This window comes from Gorilla gorilla, chromosome 23, assembly GCF_029281585.2.
Source record: "Gorilla gorilla gorilla isolate KB3781 chromosome 23, NHGRI_mGorGor1-v2.1_pri, whole genome shotgun sequence".
In the NCBI taxonomy this organism is placed as follows: Eukaryota; Metazoa; Chordata; class Mammalia; order Primates; family Hominidae; genus Gorilla; species Gorilla gorilla.
This window is the reverse complement of record NC_086018.1, coordinates 20,839,579-20,863,082: the sequence shown is the minus strand read 5'-3', so window position 1 is coordinate 20,863,082 and position 23,504 is coordinate 20,839,579. Positions and strand designations below refer to the sequence as shown.

Below are 23,504 nucleotides of genomic sequence, written 5' to 3'. Positions count from 1 at the left end.
CTGGGGGTGTCCTGCCTGGGACTGAGGTGTGCCCACATGCAAGAATCCAGGGGTCTGTGGGCCAGGGCCCTGCCAAGAGTTGGGGGCTGAGGGAGGGAAGGGGGCATCGCCTACCCTGCAGCCCCTACCCTGGGGGGGTAGGAGAGAGATGCCCCTCTGGGGGTCTGAGGGCAGGGTGGCCCCATGCCGTTCCCTCCCACCTGCCACGGGTGAACCTGACAGGAGTGGGGATGGAGCCTGGCATCCCGAGGGAACCTCCTGGAGTAATCACATGCTTGCAGTAAATATTGGGCCCTTCTTCCCCTCCCAGTAAATGAACTTATTTACTTTTAACTAAGATTAAATGTTCTCTGTGAGTTCAAGATACTGACTGGCCTGTCAGGCTCAGTCCATGCTCTGCTTTTCCTGCCTCCGGGGACCACCCCCAGGCAGGGAGGGACTAGGCAGCCCTGGGGAAGCAGAGTTGTTTCTCCAGGAAACTCCAGGAGGAGAATCCATTTACATCATCACCACTGTCACCATGAGCATGGCCATAACCACCATCATGGCCAGCTCCACCAGCACCCCATCACCACCAGCACCGGCATCATCACCACCACCACCACCACCACTACCACCACCACCATCACCACCACAACTAGCACCATCACCTCCACCACGATCAACACCATCACTGTAACCACAACTTCCATCACCACCATTACCCTCACCATCCCCACCATCACCATCACCATCAGTACCACCACATAACCTCTATTTTGACCACCACCATCACCATGACTACCATCATTACCACCACAGCCTCCATCACCTCCACCATCACCGCTTCCACACCACCACCGCCAGTAACACCACCTCCATCACTACCTCCATCGCCACCACCATCACTATCACCACCACCATCACCATCACTATCACCACCATCACTACCACCACCACCAGCACCACCACCATCAACATCACTATCACCACACCTCCATCACTACCACCACCACCACCACCATCACTATCACTACCACCACCACCATCACTACCACCACCACCACCACCATCACCATCACCATCACTATCACCATCACCACCACCAGCACCACCACCATCACCATCACTATCACCACACCTCCATCACTATGGTCACTGTGACTGAGCCCATCCTCACTACTGTCATCAGCACTGTCACAGCACCATGCTGACAAGCCCACAGTGGGTTTGAGGGCTGCCATTGCTTGGGACTAGTTCCTCAGGCACAGGAGGCTCCACGCTGGTCTGATTGCATTGGAGGGGATGCCTGACAAAGGTCTTTATGTGGTGCGCATTGTGGAGTGGGGAGGGGGAGGCTAGGGCAGGTCTGGAGGACTTCATGCCATAGGCATTCTCCCTGGCCCCCTTCTGTCTCAGCAGCACCCCACGCTTCTTGACTGAGCTGGAGCAGAGGAAGCAGGCAAGGGTGGGAGGAGGGGCAGGGGCAGGAGGAGGGACAGGGGCAGCCACAACCACGTCCACCTAGGCTGGAGCACAGCCCCTGAGCCGCCTTAAAGTGAGGGGCCACCCAGAGGAGGCACCTAACCATTCTCCTCCAGACTCCAGCCAGTGCTTGGATAGCCAGCAGGGTAGCTTGGGGTCGGGGCTGGGCACTCAGCCAAAGGGGCCTGAGAGCATGCCGTGTGCAGAGCCTGCTCCCATGAGGTGGTGAGAGCCTGCTGCACCGGTCTCCTGCCCCGAGCCTTGGCTTGCTCATCTATGAACGGGTGATGTGGTGCCTGCTGCACAGCAGGCCGCAAGAGCAGAGCGACAGGACACAGTGAGGGGTGGTAAGGTGCTGCCTGGTAAGAGAGCCGTGGGCTGGCCTCAAGGGGTAGCCTGTGTCCTCTCACTGAGAATAGTGGGAAGCGAGCTGCCAGCTTGGGCCCACAGTGGTGGTCTTAGGCTGCCGTGGTCACATAATGCCACCTCCCAGTGCCTGCGACACCACCCCTGGGCTCCGCAGCCCCAGCCAGCCGTCCATGTGGCCCATCCTGTCCTCCCCGGGCCCGTCTGTGTGCACCCAATGGAGGGTCTCCTGTCTCCTGTGGCTCCCTGAGGCTGCTGGTCACAGGGCTGATGAGGACACTGGAGACCGCTGCGGGGCTGGGCGGGGGCCCTGCGGGAGCGCAGCAGCCTGGGATCTGCAGCTGGGGCTGACCTAGCGCAGCAGGCCACTGGTGCCACCTCTCACGTGGCAGGCGCTTCGCAGCCTCCCACTGCAATCCCGGCAGGCCTCGGTGCCAGGGCGGCCCCATCCTGGGGGCCATTGAGGACCTGCATAGGCCACAGAGCTCACGAGTATGGGCACACCAGGGCCCCGTGGGAGCAGCTGGAGGGAGGGTTCAGTCACCCAGGCCTGCCCAGAGCTCTGCTCAGGGCCCAGGATGAACTGATGGGGGCAACCTGCAGGCGATGCCAGCGAGAGTGGGCGCTCCCCACAACAGGGGGGCCCTAGCCAGCCTCACCCAGAGCAGGGAGGGCATGTGTGGAGATGCAGGAAACCTCTCCCATGTCCAGGAAATATTATTAACAATTAAAAATTTTAAATTTTGGTGACATTCCTGATGGCCAGATAATTAATATAACAGCAGATAATAATTAATTATTAATAACTGCACTGAATAGTTTTCAAAGTAATTGTGATAAAGAGAATGTTAAATGAAAACTCATCTAAGTTGCTGATGCCCTGCACAGTGAGGGCACCTTGGTGCTGGGGGTGGCCACATCGACTGGGCCGAGACTGGCCTCCCAAGGCCCACTGTGTCCTGGTGCCACGTATTAGGGGTTGTTACCCATACTTGGAGTGTGAGGACCCCCCCACAACACACACGGGTTGAGGACCCTGCACGCACATGCAAAGGCAGGGGTGTTTCTTAGTACTGGGCCAGGTGGGCAGAGTCTGTGTCTCTTCCTGCCTCACTGGGATTGTGGATGGCCATGGGGTTGGCTCAAGAGTCTGCCCTGTGCCTGCAGGTGTTCTGGATATCTGGGCTAGTGGGTGGGGGTATTATCTGCCCCATGAGCCAGTCTCTGGTTCTTCTATTGCCCCAGACCCTCCAGGCCTTGGGTGAACCCCCTCCACCATCCAACTTGACCTGCCATGTTCCTGGGATCTAGCCCAGGGCTACTTCATCCACCAATTCTCACTAAAGTGTGAGTGTCTGCTTGGCACTACTGTAATCCTTGCCGCCTCATGTGTTTATTGGTGTGAAGCCTTCAGCTGCAGAGGGATGAAGAGGGTGATCCCAGGCAGAGCAGGCCTGCTCCCTCCACCCTCAGGCTACTGACTCTGCAGCTCTGGACAGTGGCTGGGAGCTGCCAGGAGCCCAAGTAGGAGCAGGACTTGGGGATCTCCTCCCCTCACATAAGCCGGTTTCTCTGATCCTGGTTCCTTGCCCTGTCTGGCCTGCCTTCCAACTGACACCACCATGTGGCTCCCTCACCTCATTGAGCAGGACTGTTGTGGTAAACTGAGGAACGGAGAGACCAGTATGAGAAACAGGAGGAATGTTTATTTTAGGTAGGTGCCGGCTCAGTGGATTCATATCCAAGAAGCTGAGCATTAAACAGAGAGAGAGCGGGGGTTTTTATGAGCGGACTTACAATAAATAAAAGCAGTTACTCATGTGATAGGTCACATAATCTATAGCATAGCATGACTTGTGGCCTTGCATAGCTGGTGGCCTTGTAGCTGCATTGAAAGAAAAACAAGAACTGGCTAAATACAGACATTTATAAAACATAATCATGCATTTGGACCCATTCCACAGATGGAGATGAGGCACAGGAATGGCATAAATGACTTCCTCCATGTTGTACATGCAGTAGGTGCTAGATTCTGGCACCAAAGCCAGTGCTTTGTCCTCCTCCCCTTTCCTCAGTGGCTTTCCTCTCTTTACCTGCCCCAAAGGCTGTAATCTCTAACATGACCCTAAGAAAGATAATGGAACGGATTTCTTATTAAATATATAAATAGAGATAATGCCATTTGAATAACGTTTTATGTTCCCTGGTCCCAGTTTTTCTAATCAATAAAGTTTTTAACTCTTCCCTCTTTTTTTTTTTTTTTTTTTTTTTGATGCAGAGTCTCACCCTGTCACCCAGGCTGGAGTGCAGTGGTGCAACCTCAGCTCACTGCAACCTTCGCCACCCGGGCTCAAGTGATGCTTGTGCCTCAGCTTCCCAAGTAGCTGGGATAACAGGTGCCTGCCACCATGCCCGGCAATGTTTTGTTTAGTAGAGACAGGGTTTCACCATATTGCCCAGGGTGGTCTCGAACTCCTGAGGCTCAGGCAATCCACCCGCCTCAGACTCCCGAAGTGCTGGGATTACAGGCGTGAGCCACCGCTCCTGACCCTTCTTTCTCTTCCTTCTTCATCTTTCATCCCTTCTCCTCCTTCCCCTTCTCCCTTCCTCCTCCTCTTTCTTCTCCTCCTCCTCTTTTTCTCCACCTCCCCTCCCCTCACCCCCTCCATTCCCCTTTTCTCCCCTCTCCTCCCCTCCCTCTGAAGGTAGAGAGCTTTCCTCTGAAACACCTTGAGCTGTTTTTGCTTTTAGACATGGCTTACAACGGTTTCCATCTTCCTGTGGGTCACAGGTTCACTGATACTTAGTGAACAATTTCTGAGCACTTTGAAACTTGAAATATGCTCTGTTCTATGAGCTTTAGATATAGAATTTTGTTTAAACCTCATAAAGCTTCGTGAGTGAGATACTTTCCTTCTTCACATTTACAGATGAGAAAAATGAGCCTTAGGTTAAGTAAACTGCCCAAGGTCACACAGCTAGTCAGTGGCAGAGCTGGGAATCAAACCCAGGCACTCAGGTGCCAGAGCCTACATGCTTCACCCTGGGCCTTCAAAAGATGAAACATCACACCCTGCTTAGCAAGTGGGACATTTATATTTCATCTGAAGAATGTGTGCCCCAAACTGCATGGGGAGGGGAGGTGGTGCCTGGTGGGCTGATGGGACATTCCTGTCTCCTCCTCAGGTTTTGCTGTGGTTTCCAGGCGGTGCCTTCGAGACTGGCTCAGCCTCCATCTTCGATGGGTCCTCCCTGGCTGCCTATGAGGACATGCTGGTTGTGATCGTCCAGTACCGGCTGGGAATATTTGGCTTCTTCACGTGAGTCTCTTCAAATGATCGACATCCCAGATCCCCAAGGGGCAGCAGTGCGGTAGCCATAGACAGTGCCCAGCAACCTAAGAAGGAGTGAGCCTTCTGGGACATTGAACAAAACTGGCCCTAGTTCCTTAGGTAATTTTTGCTGCCGTAGCAGATAAATCCCCAAATTTTGGTGGCTTAACACAATAAAAATCTTTTTCTCACTTGAGTAAAGTTTAATTGAACATCCCTGATCAGCAGATATTCTTCCCCATGGTCAGCCAGGGATCTGGCTCTTTACATCTTGAGCTCTGATGTGGATTCTCTAGGGCCCCGGATCTTCTGCATTTGGCAGGTGGGCGGAGAAAGCATGGAGGACCATGCAAGGGAGAGTCTCCTGGCCCAGCCTGCAGGTGGCACTCGTCACTTCTGTTCACTCACCATTGGCAGAACTCAGTCACATGGCCACATCCAGCTGCAAGCGAGGTGGGGCAGTGTAGCCCCACTGCATGCCCTGGAAGACAGGACACTGTGTGAGCAGTTGGTAGTGTCTACCTGAGGCTCACCCCAAGGCTTCTCAAATGCTCACCTGAGAATCATCACTCCATCACAGTGGCTTCCCTCTTCCAATCATGCCTAACATGTATTGGGTTATCAATGAACCAGGCACGCATTATTTCAACTCATCCTCAAAATAATCCTTCAAGGAAGATTCTCTGTTGTTATTTTCATTTCACAGCTGGAAAATGGAGGCCCAGAGAGGCCAAGCAGCTTCCCAGGGGTCACAAAACAGAGCTAGGTCTCTTGACCACTTCTAATATCCTGCCTAAAACATGGCAGGAGAAGTCCTGACCAGGGACCAATGTAAGCAAAGAGAAGTGAGAGGTGGGGCCAGGATTATGCTTGGGGGTCACTGTCACATACTATGGGAAAGTCAGCAATGATTCAAAATATGAATCCTGCCCTACAGAGGCTCCTGACTATGGGGGACATAATGCAGGGACAAAAATTTCCACATTACCAAGAAGGACATGGTTAATTCTCCAAGAATGAGAGGGCATGGGGCTGCGGAAACAGAGGAATGAGTTGCAAGGGATCGGGGAGGCTTCGGAAGAGGGGTGGCATTGGAGTTGCACCTGAAGGATGTGGTTGGGTTTGAGGAGAAGGGGTTGAGAGAACGTGTGCTCGGCAAAGGGTGCTACCTGTGCAAAGGTTAGGAAGTTGGAAGGGAGGTAGCAACACATGATGATGAAGCAATACTTTTTCAAACTGCACTGGGCCTGTAGGCCTGGAATGTGGCTCTGGGAGTGCTGTGCAGGCAGGACAGGCTGACGGGGTGCCCTGACCCGAGCAATTACACTTCTAGCTGCTCTATACATTAGGATTCTGCGTAAGATTCCTTTGATAGGAACGTTTTCAACAATTGTTTATCATATCTGGTTTGAGCATAGGTAGATGAAGCTACAGCAGGAGATGGATGCGGAAAGACAAGGACAGGCCTGACAGGGAAAGACCTTGAATGCCAGGCCGTAGGTGGAGTTTGGGCTTTATCCAATACAGATTGAGGGACCAGGAGTACCTTTCTCAGAGTAGTGTACCAGGAACCTCACTCCAGAGCAGAATGGAGGCTGAGCCAGGGGTGCCCAGCTGCAGATACGGACCCCCAATGGGAGGCACCGTCTTGATGCGGGCCACGGGGTGGTTGAACCACAAAAGCAATAGCTAACATGTATATAACAGGTGTATATGACATGCTTATTGTCTGCCTGGCACCATCAATCTTCACAACCATGTGGAGTGGGCACTATCCCCATTTTAGACATGAGAACCATTGAAGCACAGCAGGTTAAGTGACTTGCCCAAGGTCACCCAGATGATAAGTGGCCAGGCTGTGAATCCTGTGCTCGAGGCTGAGATAGTAACCACTAAGGTATAATGCTTCTCAGGATAAACAGATGGAGAAACGGGGACCAGGGTGGGAGCCACAGTGGAATGGAGGTAAAATTGGCAGGGCTTGACTCTTGACCAGATGCAGGGGACTGGGAGAGAGAAGGTGGAGGCAGAGCCAGCTCAGTGGTCATGGATAGAGGAGGGAACCCAGGGGAAGGAGCAGTCTGGGGAACTGGGGAATGGAGTGGAGTGGAATGTGCCCCAGGATGACTTGCATTGATGGTGTGCACTGCATGCATGCTTTCGGTCTAGACATTTCTTTGGTTCTGTGGGATTTCCACTTGTTTCATTTGTTCTCCCATTAATTCCATCCCAGGAAACATGCAATTGTGCAGGAGCAGCAGCATGGCGGTGTGGGATCCCAAATCTGCAGCTTTCTAGCTCTTGAGCAAGGGAGTTTAACCTCTCAGTGCCTGAATTAAAGAGTTTATGTATCCATTCATCTCCTGACAGCATGCTCACAGGTTTAGTGGAAGGGAGTTGGCATGAGCTACTGCTGTGGAGAAAAGCAGCCTCTGCCCAAACACTTCCCAGCAGAGAGGGAGCACGGGGTGGTGGGATAAACATCCCAGTCTCTCTCTAGCCCACCCTCACAGCACACAGCTGAGGCCTGGGTGATGACATTCCTAGAGGTCAGCTTTTGGGGGACAGGGCAGAGAAGGGTGGAGAGGACCCAGAGAAGCAAAGGGAGAAAAACCAGCACCATCTACCTCATAGGTGTGAGGGTTGTAGGAGTATTAGCCTTAAAGCCCTTAGAACAGTGTCCGGTACATGCTGCACCTGCTGTTATTGTTATTATGATTATTATTAATTTAGTTTCATGGAAAATTCTGTGCTCAGAAAACCCTTGCTTTCTAGTACAGACCAACTCTTAGAAAAGGATTCATGGATTCCAGACCAGCCTGGGCAACACAGGATTCACGCATTGGGATTCATGGATTCTGAGGAGCCTATGAATACTTGAAATTGCACCTACAGTATTGTATGTGCGTTCTTCTCGGGTGCATAGCTTTCATCAAATTCTCAAATCCAAATCCCAGCAAAGTGTGAGAACTGAGCCCGGTTTCCCCAGCTCCTCCAGACCTCTGACTCTCAGTCCCCTCCCCACTGACATCTGCCCACAGCCTCTGCTGAGAACTTCCAGGGCTGTGGGAAACACGCCATGGCCAACTGAGAATTCTCACCCTGCCTCTTGTCCTCAGCACATGGGATCAGCATGCTCCCGGGAACTGGGCCTTCAAGGACCAGGTGGCTGCTCTATCCTGGGTCCAGAAGAACATCGAGTTCTTCGGTGGGGACCCCAGCTCTGTGACCATCTTTGGCGAGTCCGTGGGAGCCATAAGTGTTTCCAGCCTTGTAAGTTCTCTGCTTTGTGATTTGAATGAATCTCAGTGCGGGAGGTTCCAAAAATGATGATGATGAGTCACTAACATTTGATTGGTGCCTTCATGCACAACAGACACTTTAAGGCACATTGTCTTCTTCAAGCCTCACAAACACATCATGAGTTAGGAGCTCAGTCTGATTTCATGGACAAGATAGCCCTCACTGGGAAACTTTAAATAAATCACCCAAGGTCACATGGTGAGTAATGATTTGAGGAAACCTCCTTTATATTTGTAGAGGAGAAACCCTAGTATTCAATTACCAGAGCGGTAATTACTTGTTTAATAGAAAACTCAGCTAAAGCATGAAATATCAAAAGATGCATATAAATATTTAATTTTAACTTAATTTTATTTTAACTTAATTTAAACCATAAAATGTACATTCCCTCACCAACAGTTTGATACAGGGCCTTATGTTTGCAGAGCTGGTCTGCTGACTGGAGTTCCAACATGGATTACCTTGCATAAACCACTGCAAATGTTGCTGTCCTCAAATTGCAGTTTCAGTTTCTTTATGGTGGGCACAAACTTAAAGATGCCTGAGCACATTTTGGAGTTTTATACTTTTCCTGCAAATATTCTACTTATTTCTTGCCCACACATAATTTGACAGCCATATATATATCATATATATATATATAAAATATCTAGTATATACACACACACATAGTGTATATACACTATATATACTATATATAGTATATATATAGTGTATATACACTATACACTATATATACACTATATATACTGTATATGTGTGTGTATATATACTAGATATTATTTATCTATATATACTAGATATTTATATATACTAGATATTTATATATATAGCTGTCAAATTATGTGTGGACAAGAAATAAGTAGTATACAGTATATATATAGTGTATATACATACACACATATATGATGTATATAGTGTATAGTGTATATACACTACTATATCATGTATATAGTGTATAGTGTATATACATTATACACTATATACACTGTATGTGTGTGTATATATACTAGATATTATTTATACATCTATAGATACTAGATATATATGTACTAGATATTTATATATATACTAGATAATATTTATATATATATAGCTGTCAAATTATGTGTGGACAAGAAATAAGTAGAATATATACATATATAGTGCATATATAGAGAATATAAGTAGAATATATACATATATAGTGCATATATGCACTATATATACTGTGTATATACACGCATGCACATATATTTATACACATATATATACACACACAGACATATAAGGCTTTTTTTGTTTGTTTTGAGACGGAGTTTCACTCTTGTTGCCCAGGCTGGAGTGCAGTGGTGCAATCTAGGCTCACCCCAACTTCTGCCTCCCAGGTTCAAGCTTTTCTCCTGCCTCAGCCTCCCGAGTAGCTGGGATTACAGGCATGTGCCACCATGCCCGACTAATTTTGTATTTTTAGTAGAGATGGGTTTTCTCCATGTTGGTCAGGCTGGTCTCGAACTGCCGACCTCAAGTGATCTGCCCGCCCTGGCCTCCCAAAGTGCTGGGATTACAGGCGTGAGCCACCGCGCCCAGCGACAGCAATATATTTTTTTGAGACAAGGTCTCACTCTGTTGCCCAGGCTGACATGCAGTGGGGTGATCATAGTTCATTGCAACCTGAACTCCTGGGCACAAGTAATCATCATGCCTCAGCCTCACAAGGAGCATGTGCCACCACGCCCAGCTAATTTTTATTTATTTATTCATTTTTTTAGAGATGGGGTCTAGCTATATTGCCCAGGATGGTCTTGAACTTCTGGGCTCAAGTGATCCTTTTGCTTTGGCTTCCAAAAGTGCTGGGATTATAGGCGTGAGCCACTATGCCTGGCCCGAGAGCAATATTTTTTAGCCATCCTTTATCAAGAATTTTTTTCCAGACATAATTTGATTTTCTTTTACACATACAGTTCATTTGTTCTCATGATATTTCATTGATTATGTAATTACAATAACAAGTGCAGTTGACAAAACAGGTTTGGAAGCAAACACACCTGATTCTTGGCAAGAAACTGATGAGAAGAGAAATGGACAGAGGTGCTAGAAAATGGTCCATTGGCTCAGTGTGGTCACCATTTCCTTGGCATCAGTTGGCAGGTTAATTGCAGAAATCAGTGACATGGTGTTAAGAGAGCTTCTGCTGACTAGCACTTAATATATGTGGTCTTTTTACATCTTGAAAATTACCTTCTAAGGTGGATTATATTAACCTAACTTTTCATATATTATAACAGCCATTATTTCATGAACGAAATTTGACCAGACCTCCTGTGAAGACTTCTATGTTTGTTACTACTCCTGCTCCTCCAATAATTTTGTGATACGGGCTCAATTTTTACTCCAGTTTTACAGGGGAGTGAACTGATACTTAGAAATATTAAGCAACTTGGCTGGGCGCGGTGGCTCACGCCTGTAATCCCAGCACTTTGGGAGGCCGAGGCGGGCGGATCACGAGATCAGGAGATTGAGACTATCCTGGCTAACACGGTGAAACCATGTCTCTACTAAAAATACAAAAATTAGCTGAGCATGGTGGTGCATGCCTGTAATCCTAGCTACTCCAGAGACTGAGGCAGGAGAATCACTTGAACCTGGGAGTTGGAGGTTGCAGTGAGCCGAGATCACGCCACTGCACTCCAGCCTGGCCACAGAGTGAGATTTCATCTCAAAAAAAAAAAGAAAAAGAAAAAAAAAAAAGAAATATTAAGCAACTTGTCCGAGGTTACCCAGCTAGGAAGTGAAGGAGCTAGAAATCACATGCCTGAACATTTGACATCAAAGTTCATGAAGAACCAGGGGCTCAGAGAGGTTAAGTAACTTGCCCAAACCTTCACAGCTAGTCCTTTAACCCCCCCAAAAAAGGGCTTTTTTTCCCCTCTAAGTTTAGAGCTTTTATGGAGGCTTCCTGGGAAGGTTTCTTTGAAGAGGGATGAATGGTATTTGTGATCGGTGGGGAGTCCTCTGCATAACCTTTCCTGGATCTTCTGTGTTCTCTCTCCAGATGCTGTCTCCCATGGCCGAAGGCTTATTCCACAAAGCCATCATGGAGAGTGGGGTGGCCATCATCCTTTACCTGAAGGCCCATGATTATGAGAAGAGTGAGGACGTACGAATACTGTTAACACCTTGCCAGCTTCCTCTCCTCAGTTAGGGGAGAATGTGTTAAGGCACCTTCTCACCATGTGCCATCTATCCCACGATATTTGTCATCTGTCTCTTAATTATCTACTACAGAGTGAGGCCCTAGAGACCGGGATCTCTCTGTCCTTCAGGCCGCCAGCATAATAAGTGGTATATATCAGGCAGCTATAAATGTTCTGGATGAATGAGTTAATGAACGAGCTGTTTCATTCAATGCATATTAATTAAGCACTGGGCTGTGGAGCCATCTCTTGAGTATTAATGATTTTAGTGGTAAATTTTCTTAAACATTTTATAGAAAGTAACAGTATATAACCAAGAGCAGAAACGTAGAGTTATGAAATTGTAAAAAAAATACCCTCAATACGCGGAAACATTGATTTTGGTAACATTCTCCATAAAGCTGCTTTCAGTTTGGGCATATATTTATTCATTTGACACACATCAGTGAGTGCCCACTATTTTCCCTGCTCTGTTAGAACTTTGGGATTTATCAGTGGAGAAAGCACATCCAAACCTGAGGGCAATATAATCTTTTTATCACCTATCCATGGATAGGATTAAATCCTGGAATCCATGGATGGTTTGGGAAGTGGTCCCGCAATTGAACCAGACTCCACATGCCTGCACATTTTCCCAGGGAGGGGGTTTGTAACTTTGATTGGATTCTCACAGTATCCACGACTCCCAGAAGGTTAAGAGCCACCACTTTCAGGGAGTGAGTTCTACAAATATGGAAGGTTCAGTGACAAGGAAAGCAGGTGTTCAGCAATGGGCCAGGCATGGAAGGTGGGGAACATCGAGCTTAGAGGAGATTGGATGAGAAAGGGGTTTCTGGGGGCTGCAGTGCCCTGAAAGGACATCGTGGAGGGCAGGACTTGGGCTTTAAAGAATGAGAAGGATTGGTATACAGGCAGGAAAAAAGACAGGTAGGACATTCCAGGCTGTGAGTGGGCCTGGGGCTTGGGCAGGGCTGACAAGCTGCGAATCTGATCTGGAGCCTTGCCTCTACTGACACTGAAGGAGCTTGCAAAGCTGTTCCTCGCTCTGGGTGTTTCTGTCTTCATTTAGCACCTCAAGGTTGGGCTTCTAGACTCCGGAAGAGCCAAGTACCAATGCAGCCAACTTCACAGGACTGATCTCTTTGTGACCAGGAATCTTGATTCCATTCCATGTCCACAGACTGACAAACACCCATCCCCAGCTGTGGTGTTTGCTAAAGATGACAAGGCGAGCCAGGCAAGAGAGTGAGGGTGAGGCGGTGGCAACCTGTCTGCCACGTGCACCTTCCGTTATAGGGGCGTGGGGCTAGGCAGGGGTAGCAGGATGGACTTATATATGGAGGACAAGCCTGTGGCTGATAGGAGGGCATTTTCCAGGTTTCATTTTCCTAGATGCTTTCAATATCATGCTCTGACCTGGTCTTTCTCTGAAAATAGCTGCAGGTAGTTGCACAATTCTGTGGGTACAATTCATCAGACTCTGAGGCCCCACTGAGGTGCCTGAGGACAAAATCCTTCAAGGATCTGCTGACCCTCAGCCAGGTGAGGACAGAGGGGGCAGTTTTGGGGACAGGGTTGCCCTTTGAATAGAGAGGTGAACAAATCCTACGCTTTTGTTATTTATTTGGATTTGGAACATGGAAAAGAGGAGGACTGGGGATACTTGGTAACAGCTGTAAAAAAATAAGTAGGGGTATAGAACCCTTGTAGGTAATTTAAGAACATTGTTGGGGCAGGGGTGCAACTTAGCCTGGAGAAGATTCAGCAAAGTACAAGGCTTGTCTCTAAGTCCCTGAAGGCATCTCACTGGAGAGAGGGACCACACTTGTTATGCATGCTTCCAGAAGCTGAAGTCAAGATCACAAGCTAGAAGTTCTATTCAGAAGTCATTTTAGTTTTGTGTAACTGAAAACTTTTCAAGACCTCAGTTGTCTGGAAAAGGACTGGGCTCCTTTAGAAGGTGGTGAGATGCCCACCATTCCAGGTATTCAAGCAAAATATAGCTGACCACTGACAGACTTTCAATCAGTGACAGTTAATTGGACCGGGTGATCTTTTATGTCCCTTCCAACCTTGAGAGCCTTTGATGACAGTCTTTGAATGAACAAGATCATTATCTTTCAGATTTCAACATTTGCTAATTAGGTGGTGTGTACTGAATGTCCACTCTGAGCCATGCTAGCCTCAGTGAAATGGATAAGTCCTGGACCTGACGTTGTACTGAACTCTTTCATGTGCTCCTTTCTACCCAAATCCCAAAACAGAAACCTGAAGAAACCGTGGTTAGAGCTGAGTGTTGCTTTCTGAGACCCAAAAAATATCCAGGCATGTCCCAGGCACTGTGTCTCAGGGAGACATCTGAGAAAGGTGTTCACACCAACCCCTGCAGTCCTAGCCACTCCATCTACCACCATTTTTCCCTTTGCATTTGGCCAGTGGTTCTCAAACTTGAACATGCATCAGGATCACCTGGAGGACTGGTTATGTTGTACCCAGGTGAGTTAAGGAAACGCCACACTTTGAGAAGAATTAAGAGTCCTTTATTAAGCCGGTGGCCAAAGAGACAGCTAATGCTCAAAATTCTCTCTGCCACGAGGAAGGGGCTCGATTAACTTTTATACCTAGGTTTAGGAAGGGGAGGGGGACTCAAATGTAATAATTCTACAGAAGTAAAAACATGCAAGAATCAAAAGAAGCAAAATGGTTACAGAGTGATAAACAACTTAAAAGACAAATAGTTACAAGAAGAGCAACGGTATCAGGTGCAAGGTTCTAAGTCTTTCGTTATAGTTGGATATAGAGTCTATGCCGTGCATGAACTCAAGGTTTTATGTTGTTATCTCTTGGAGAGAAATCCTGGGAACTTCATACATTGTTGGTGCTAGTACCTTATCAGTTAATTGGGTTCCTTTGAAATGCTGAGGATCTGTTTACCTAGGCCAACTCCTTACGAAAGCGGGTTGGATGAGGAGCCCTCAGTGTCTTGTAAATTAAGGGATCAACTGGAGTTTGTCCGGCCTTCCTAGCTGGAGAGAGTCTTATTTACATGAGAAGCAAGGCTAGGTGATTAAAGAGACAAGCAGGATAAAATTCAAAGTAACGAGTTAAAGTAAAAACAAGGTTAGGCATTTCAGTTACAAGAAGGTTCCTGGGCTACACCCCGACCCTAGAGTTTCTTATTGAGGGCCTGAAGTGGACCTGAGAATGTGCATTTCTAACAAGTTCCCAGATGATGCTGATGCTGCTAGTCTAGGAACCACACTTTGAGAATCTCTGTGCTAGGCTGTATTAGTCTCTTCTCACGCTGCTAATAAAGACATACCTGAGACTAGGTAATTTATAAAGGAAAGAGGTTTAATAAACTCACAGTTCCACATGGCTGGGGAGGCCTCACATCATGGTGGAGGGTGAAGAAAGAGCAAAGGCACGTCTTACATGGCAGTGGGCAAAAAAAAGCTTGTGCAGGGGCGCTCCCCTTTATAAAAGCCATCAGATCTCATGAGCTTTATTCACTATCATGCAAATAGCATGAATAAGACCTGCTCCCATAATTCAATTACCTCCCACCAGGTCCCTCCCACAATATGTGGGAATTATGGGAGCTATAATTTGAGATTTGGGTGGGGACACAGCCAAACCATATCCGAGGCCACTGTTTTTCTTAGGTAGATATTATTATTCCCATTTAGCAGATAAGAAAATAAGGCACAGACAAGTTTAGCCCCCTTGCCCAGGTACATGGCAGAGCTGCCAGGGACTGATATATTGAGCTGGGCCCATAGTGTTTGCTTTTACTTTTTAAGTGCATTTAAGCCACTGCTAGACTGGGTTGGCTTTGCTTGGCCAGGATTTGGGACAGCAGATTTTGTGAACAGAAATAGTTGCTGATTTTTTTTCTTCCCTATTACAGAAAACAAAGGCTTTCACTCAAGTGGTTGATGGTGCTTTCTTTCCTAATGAGCCTCTAGATCTATTGTCTGAGAAAGCATTTAAAGCAATTCCTTCCATCATCGGAGTCAATAACCCCAAGTGTGGCTTCCCGCTGCCTATGGTAAGAATTCTGGCTGTCCATACTGCCACTCCCTCAAACTGTGATGCAGCTCTTGGCTTCAACAGCTGGGCATTTCCACAGGTGACATCCACTGTTGTAAGTGCTGGAGCCCACCAGCCAAGTATACAGTGATCACTTTTCCTCTCTCTGAAAGAGGATAAGCGAGGACCAGGCCAGGCCAGTCACAGCAAGTGTCTGCCTTGCTCCTCATGTGATGAGGTTTAGGGTGGAAGAAACAACTACATAAAAAGGAAAGAGGGGATGGGTCCATTTGGTCTTTGTTCAAAAAATACTATAAATGATTGTTTCCAAAAAATGCAGTTACTACTTCAGAGTTGACATTCAGATAGGTTTGAAAAACTTCAGTCCTTTAAACTTTTCATGTCCAGCCTTGGTTCTAGCATCTTGACATCCAAGAATGCTAAGGTTGTATAAGTTGCAAAATTGTTGAATCATTTTATTTATTCAACAAGTATGTGCTGAGTATTTATTACAGGCTTATAAAAACTGAGCAGTTGGCAGCAAGTGTGGTACCAGCTTTCTGAGCGCTTACACTCTAGTGGGGAGAGACAGATGAGACACGACGTTGAGAAGATGATTTCGGAGAGTGATAGATGCTATCTATGAAGGGCACAAGTGGGGAGAGAAGTTATCTTTAGGGAGACAACAGGTGGTTAGGAAAGGCTCCTCTGGGGAGAGATTGTTGAGCTGAGGCCCGGGTGCCGAGAAAGACCCATGATTTTTTGATTCCATGGTTTAGGAAGACTCTCTTCATTGGAAATAAACTTTTCATCTGTCCTCAGAAGAGTGGAGGCTTCAAATTCCTAATACTGTTGAAGCTCATTTATATAGACTGACCTCATTTTAAGCTGGGGGAAATGGGGTTAAGAAATAAAGAGGTTTGCCAAATTACAAAGCTAGTTGATGGCTGCTAGAACCAGAATCCCGAGTTCATTGGGTTGTGAAAGCATGTTGTACCATTATTAATTTGACCTCCAAGGCAATGTTTTCAAGTGGGACTAGGGATTTTTGTCCTCATGTTGCAGATGAGGCCAGTGAATCACAGTTCATGGCTTAAGTAAGGCCTTTCAGTGATTTCTGGGTGTGTATTAGAAAGAAGAAGGCAGTGCTAGTGATGACAACCACCACTGTAACTACTGTAACCAGTTCCCCAATGCCTTCTAGTGCCAAGCACAGGCAATCCAAGCAGGAACTTGAAAGCAGGCATGATTATCCCTATTTTAAAGAAACTGAGGCTCAGAGCAGCTAAAGTGGCTTTCCAGCATCTCCTAGCTAGTAAGGAGACACTGGTGTGTAATTTTTATGCATTTAGGCTCTGTTTTTATTTTATTTTATTTTATTTTTCAGTCAGAGTCTCGCTCTGTTGCCCAGGCTGGAGTGCAGTAGCACAATCTCGGCTCACTGCAACCTCCATCTCCCAGGTTCAAGCGATTCTTCTGCCTCAGCCTCTAGAGTAGCTGGGATTACAGGCGCCTGCCACCACGACTAGCTAATTTTTTTTGTATTTTTAGCAGAGACAGGGTTTCACCATGTTGGCCAGGCTGGTTTTGAACTCCTGACCTCAAGTGATCCACCCACCTTGGCCCCCCAAAGTGCTGAGATTACAGGCATGAGCCTGTGCCCAGACTAGGTTCTGCCTTTAAATGCCGAGTTCTCTGCTTACCTGCTGTGTGACATTAGGGAACTTGCCTACCCTCTCTGAGTCTCCATTCCTTCATCTGTGAAATAGGGCTAATCTTAGCACCTGCCTCACAGCTATACATCAAACAGCCTGGCATATAGTCAGTCCTCAGTAAATGCTAGATATTGGAGTTATTCGACTGACAGAATTTGCAGAGCTCAAAAGCCTGTGTGGGTGCTGAAATTCCATGTGAATTTGCAGTTAAACCCATTGCTAGCTGTTAGAAACCACAGGAAATCCCCCAGAAACAAATCCCAGCTCCTTAATGTACAAGAAGGTTTTTAGTAGTTAAAATATGCTTGTAGGTAACATGAATGACTCTGAGGTTCCCCTGAGATTCCAGGAGACAGGTATGGCCCTAGTATTCATTTAAGTATTGGCCCTAGTGATTCATTACCCCAAGATTTTCAGCAGAAAACATACCAAGAAAATTTATTTGTCAGGTGGATAGTATTTCTGCTGCCTCACATTTTAAAGCTGTAATTTTGCCAGAAAATGGTAATTTCACAAATATTCACACAAAGCGCTTACTACATACCAAGTACCATTGTAAGAGCTTTACAAATATCAACTCTTTCAGTTCTCATCACCACCCTGGCAGGAGGTACCTGTTGCAAACTCCATCTTACAGATGAGGCGCCTGAGACAGGAAAAGTTGAGTCCCTTGCCAAGTTCTCAGCTGGTGGCCACCAGCCTCACTGCCACTGCCTGACCTCCCACTGTGGCTTCTCAGAGGCCCCACCCACAAAGGTCTTTAGAAGGAGAACAGCAAATACCAGTTTTGAAATTTTCTGGCTTGTCTTTGAACTTGGTGTCAAAGCCAAGTTGGTGTCTCTTAGGCAGTCAGGGCTACCATAACAAAATGCCACAGACTGGGAGGCTTAAATGACAGACATTCATGTTCTCATAGTTCTGGGGGCTGGACGTCTAAGATCAAGGTGCTAATATTGCTTTGTTTGTCTAAACGTTCCTTTCTCATAAGGACATTAGCCAGATTGGATTAGGGCCCACTCTGACGCCGCATTTTAACATAATCACCCCTTTAAAAGTACTATCTCCAAATAGTCGCACTCTGAGGTGAAGAGGGGTTAAGGCTTCAACGTGTGAATTTTGAGGGGGCCACAACTTAGCTCATAACGGGAGCCTTCCCACAAGGTGGCCACTCGGGCCCCACAAGGCTGCAGGTGGAATGACAGGGAACAGCTGCCTTTTATCAAAAGTGAGAAGAAGAAATTAACTATCTGAGCAGCACACTGAGGCCACTTCCACACGTGGCTGCCTGGGCTGGAGGGCTCCTGCCCTTCCCAGCTTCCCCTGTGAAAGTCGGGTGCCCAGGCCCTCGGGGAGATGGGTTTAACCTTCTGATGACCAGATAGCTTATGGAGGGCACTGCTTCTCTCCACAGAAGGAGGCTCCTGAGATTCTCAGTGGCTCCAACAAGTCCCTTGCCCTCTGTCTGATACAAAACATCCTGGTGAGTAGCTTGGGAGGCTGCAGTACTCTAGAGACACATGCACTTTAACAAATAGCCCTGGGTCACACTCAGCGGGAGCAGCCAGGGGCACAGACACTCCTCACTCACTCAGTCATTCAGTAGAACTTTACTAAGCATAGGTGTATTAGTCCACTCTTGCACTGCTATTAAGAAATACTGGAGACTGGGTAATTTATAAAGAAAAGAGGCTTAATTGGCTCATGGTGCTGCAGGCTATACAGGAAGCATGATGCTGGCATCTGTTCAGCTTCTGGGGAGGCCTCAGGAAACTTATAATCATGGTGGAAGACGAAGGGGAAGAAGGCACGTCTTAGACGGCCAGAGCAGGAGGAAGAGAGAGAGGGAGGCGGTGCCACGCACTTTTAAACAACCAAATCTCATGGGAACTCTATGACGAGAACAGCACCAAAGGGATGGTGCTCACCATTCATGAGAAACCACTCCTATGATCCAATCACCTCCTACCAGGCCCCACCTCCAACATTAGGGATTACAATTCAACATGAGATTTGGTGGGGGACACAGGTCCAACCTATATCAATAGGCCCACAATCCCAATGCACAATCCCCAACCTGGAAGAGCTCCAAAAACCCAGAGGGTTTTTGTAACCCACCCAACAGCCAAACCACACCTTGATTGATTTGTGGCTATCAGTCATTTTTGTTCTTACACATTCATTCATTTTATTTATCCCAGTATTCAGATGTTTCTCTGTGGATGCATTAATGTGGGTGTTGGGGTGTTACCCCACCCCAAGCCTGTGTGATAACATGCAACATAGGTGCTGCATTGTCTACCTACAGTCTGAAAAGCTCCGAATGCTGAAACACACATGGGACTGGGGACCTGTATTCACTACACACCAGCCAGGCATTGGGCCAGGTTCTGACAAGACCAGTTATTTACTCATTCATTCACTCATTTATTGTTCCATCACTAATTCATTCATTCACTGCACAAACTCAGCAGTATCTGGTCTTACTCTAGAGAGTAGGATATAGAGATGGATTGCTTTCCTTCCATTTCTCCTTTTCTCCTTTTTCCATCTTCCTCTTTTCCATAAACATTTATTCAGTGTGGACTCAGTGCTAATGTTCATTTTGCTCATTTGTCCATGGAACACATGTTTAGTGAGAGTCCACATGCCCCTGCATTTCCCTGGGCACTGGGGTACAATGTGGGGTGGACAGAGATGACAAGACAGTTCAATACAGCACACATGAAGCAGGGGAATGTCCAAGGCCCTGTGGTGCCCACAGAAGGGGACAGGTGCCTCCCTTGGGGAGAAGGGTTTGGAGGATTAATGGAGCTTGTCTGGTGATGGAAGGGGTGGGTGGAGAGACTATGAAAAACCAAGAGTACCAACTGGGAGCAGAGGGGTGTGAAGAGATCAGCTGAGGGTTGGCTGCAGCAGGAGAGAATGCTTTCAGCTGTTGTAAGCTAGGTAATAATGAGCGTAGACTTCATCCTAAAGACTGAGAACAGAAGGAAGAAGGACATTATTTGATTTCTGTTTTTAAAAAAAGTCCTCTGAAACTGGGCACAGTGGGTCACACCTGTAATCCCAACACTTTGGGAGGCCAAGGCAGGAGGATTGCTTGAACCCAGGAGTTCAAGACCAGCCTGGGCAACATAGGGAGACCTTGTCTCTACAAAAAATAAAAAAATTAGCCAGGCATGGTGGTGTGCATTTGTGGTGCCAGCTACTTGGGAGGCCAAGGCAGGAGGACTGTTGAGCCTGGGAGTTTGAGGCTGCAGGATCTTGCCACTGTATTCCAGCCTGGGCAACAGGGCAAGAGACTATCTCAAAAAAAAAAAAAAAAAAAAAAGGAAAGCAGAAAGAAACACTACAGGCAGAGATCCCTCAGGCCCCCTTGGTGGAGGGATGTTTGATGAGTTGCAGCTGTCTGATGATGAACTGGGATAAGGTTGAGAGATATTGATGACGTGAGTCATACAGTGGAATTCTCAGGTGGATTGGAGATGGCCTTATGGAGAAGATGCTCGATGATCTGAGCCTTAGGGGAGGGGAACAACTGAGCAGAAGGACATTTCAAGTAGAGTGGGAAGTAGATTGTGCAAGAAAGTGCAAGAGGAATGCAAGGGCATGTGTATCTGCTAGGCGCAGTAGCATGCTAGGGGCTGCTTTTCAAACAGTAAGTAGTTCTCTGATACAGAAGGCATAGCCTTGCTCCAGAACCCTAGGACTTTGCACTCTGACTGTCCTATGGGGGCTTACCTGAGACTCCACACAGCATCTGTACCCACCTTGGGCACCTCCAGCACCATGGGGTCTGCTGGTTATATGGCCAAAGAGGCCAGGCCCTTACACCATAGACTGGACCTGCTGCAGAGGCCTCCCTTGCTCTGGCCTGATTAAAAACCATTAGCCTCCTGAGGACGAGATAAACAAGTTTGAGCAGCATTCCCAAATGTTATGTACACTGCCTCGCCTCCAAATTCCAAAGAAACCCATCAAGGGCTGTGCTGCTGTCTTAGTGGTAGGGGTTTGAGCTGCAACACCTTTCCAGCATTTCCCAGAGCACCAGATCCCTGAATCTTCATAGAATTTACCATGCACTCTTTGCCATTTGTGCTTGGGGAAAGTTGAGAGGGAGAAGCCTGGGAGGCAGGCTGGTGCCAGGTCAGAGAAGCATCAGATGTCCTATTAAGGCACTCAGCAATGGGGCCTGGGTGAACCAACAGGACTGAAGACCTGCTCTGGGTCAAGCAGCATGCTTTTCTCTTCATATCTTCTATAATCCTCCACATCCCTAGAGATGAGGAAACTGAGGCTCCAAGAGACCAACTAGCTTAGGTAAGATAATAGCTAAGTGCAGGAAGCAGCACTGGTACCGGAGCAGGACTGGTTTCATGGATGTTCTGCCTGTGTAGTCACAGAGGACCTTGTTGCTCAGAAGGGTCCTACATTTGGTTGAATGCTCCACTGTCACCATCTTGAAATTCTTAATGATTTGTGAACAAGGAGCCTCTGTCTTTACTTTGCACTGAGCTCCACAGATGATGCAGCCAGTAGTGGCTCATTCTGAGACACAAGAGAGAGGCCCAGGAGCATGGGATTTGGATGCAAATACACTTTTGAAAGAATCCTGGTTCTTCCAGGTGGGCCCAACGACTTCACCTCTCTAAGACTCAGTTTCTTAATCTGAGAAATGGGGCTAGTTTTGATACTTGCATCACAGGGTTGCTGTGTGGGTTAAATGAAGCAATGTGGGTAAAGCATTCAGAATCATACCTGCAGAGTTAACGTGTTGGCCATTGTGGTTGACCTGGATCTCCTATGACTACGATTTTTTCACAGCACATCCTGCCCAATTGTTTGCACCTTGTGGCTAGTGAATACTTCCATGACAAGCGCTCCCTGACTGAAATCCGAGACAGTCTTCTGGACTTGCTTAGAGATGTGTTCTTTGTGATCCCTAAGCTGATCACAGCTCGGTATCATAGAGGTGAGTCTCTGAGCACCCCGCTTCAGGACCACAGCCCAGCGAGGTTGATGGCCAAGGAGATCCATGTTGTCTACTGACTGGCTGCCTCCTCTGCCTCTGTTTCCTCATGGAGAGGGCATTCCCAGGTGTGTGTGGATGGAACTGTACCATGGTGACCTGTGCCATTCACCTGCCTTTCAGAGTCTGGGAATGTTGATCAGTTGTTGTTTCTGTTCCTGCCTGCTCTTCAGGACCAGGTAGAAAATTCCCATTCTCCCTATAATTTTCTGGGGGCCGTCCCCCAGGATTTTTTCTTTCTGGAAATGTCTTCCCCAACATCTTAGCCATACGTAGTAATGGAACAAACATTTTAGCCATAAGGAGTAATGGAACTCCTAAAGTAATAGACTTTAAATCAACTATTTTAAATGCAGCCAATACTCCACCCTGTAATATCAGATTCCACATTCTTCTCAAGTGCACATGCAATATCCTCCAGAATAAGCCATATGTTAGGCCACCAAACAAATCCCAATAAATATAAAAGGATGGAAATCATGCAGAGTATCTTCTTCAACCACAAGAGAATGAAATTAGAAATCAAGAACAAAAGGAAATCTGGAAAATTCACAAATATTTATAAATAAAATGGCATACTTTTTTAAATTTTAAAAATTGTGGTTAAATATGCTTAATAAAACATTTACCATTTTAACCATTTTAAGTGTATAGTTCAATGGCATTAAATACATTCACATGGTTGTACAACCATCACCACTATACATCTTCAGAATGTTTTTATCATCCCAAACTGAAACTCAGTACCTATTAAAAATAACTCCCCACACCTCCTTCCCCCAGACCCCAATAACCACCATTCCACTTTCTGTCTCTATGACTTTTTAGTTACTTTAGTGACTTTGGTTACCCAATGCAAATGGAATCATACAAATATTTGTCCTTTTGGCTGGCTTATTTCACATAGCATAAGGTCTCAGGGTTCCTATATGCTATACTATACATCAGAATTTCCTTCTTTTTTAAGGCCGAATAATGTTCCATTGTATGTATATATCATGTTTTGTTTATCCATTTATTCATTAACGGACATTTGCATTGTTTCCACCTTTTGGCTATTGTGCAATGAACAATGGGCTATTGACTA

General features: G+C 46.9%; 1 protein-coding gene across 4 annotated transcripts in view; it reads left to right on the top strand.

Moving 5' to 3' along the window:
* The window catches only part of LOC101136153 (carboxylesterase 5A-like), a 32,678-nt gene extending 9,621 nt beyond the window's left edge, over nucleotides 1–23,057 (top strand). Inside the window, exons 1-7 of one of the 4 annotated variants that reach the window (XM_055375105.1) lie at nucleotides 1,074–1,297; nucleotides 5,017–5,150; nucleotides 8,282–8,435; nucleotides 11,500–11,604; nucleotides 15,552–15,692; nucleotides 18,800–18,868; nucleotides 22,213–23,057. In XM_055375105.1, the coding sequence (XP_055231080.1) occupies nucleotides 5,101–5,150; nucleotides 8,282–8,435; nucleotides 11,500–11,604; nucleotides 15,552–15,692; nucleotides 18,800–18,868; nucleotides 22,213–22,437 (744 nt within the window). In that variant the 5' untranslated portion in view covers nucleotides 1,074–1,297; nucleotides 5,017–5,100 and the 3' untranslated portion in view covers nucleotides 22,438–23,057. Of the gene's footprint in view, nucleotides 1–1,073; nucleotides 1,298–4,096; nucleotides 4,227–5,016; nucleotides 5,151–8,281; nucleotides 8,436–11,499; nucleotides 11,605–15,551; nucleotides 15,693–18,799; nucleotides 18,869–22,212 lie in introns of those variants that run through there. The other 3 variants (XM_055375106.2, XM_019018754.4, XM_055375104.2) reach the window with 3 other exon arrangements.
* Nucleotides 23,058–23,504: the final 447 nt, after the last annotated feature.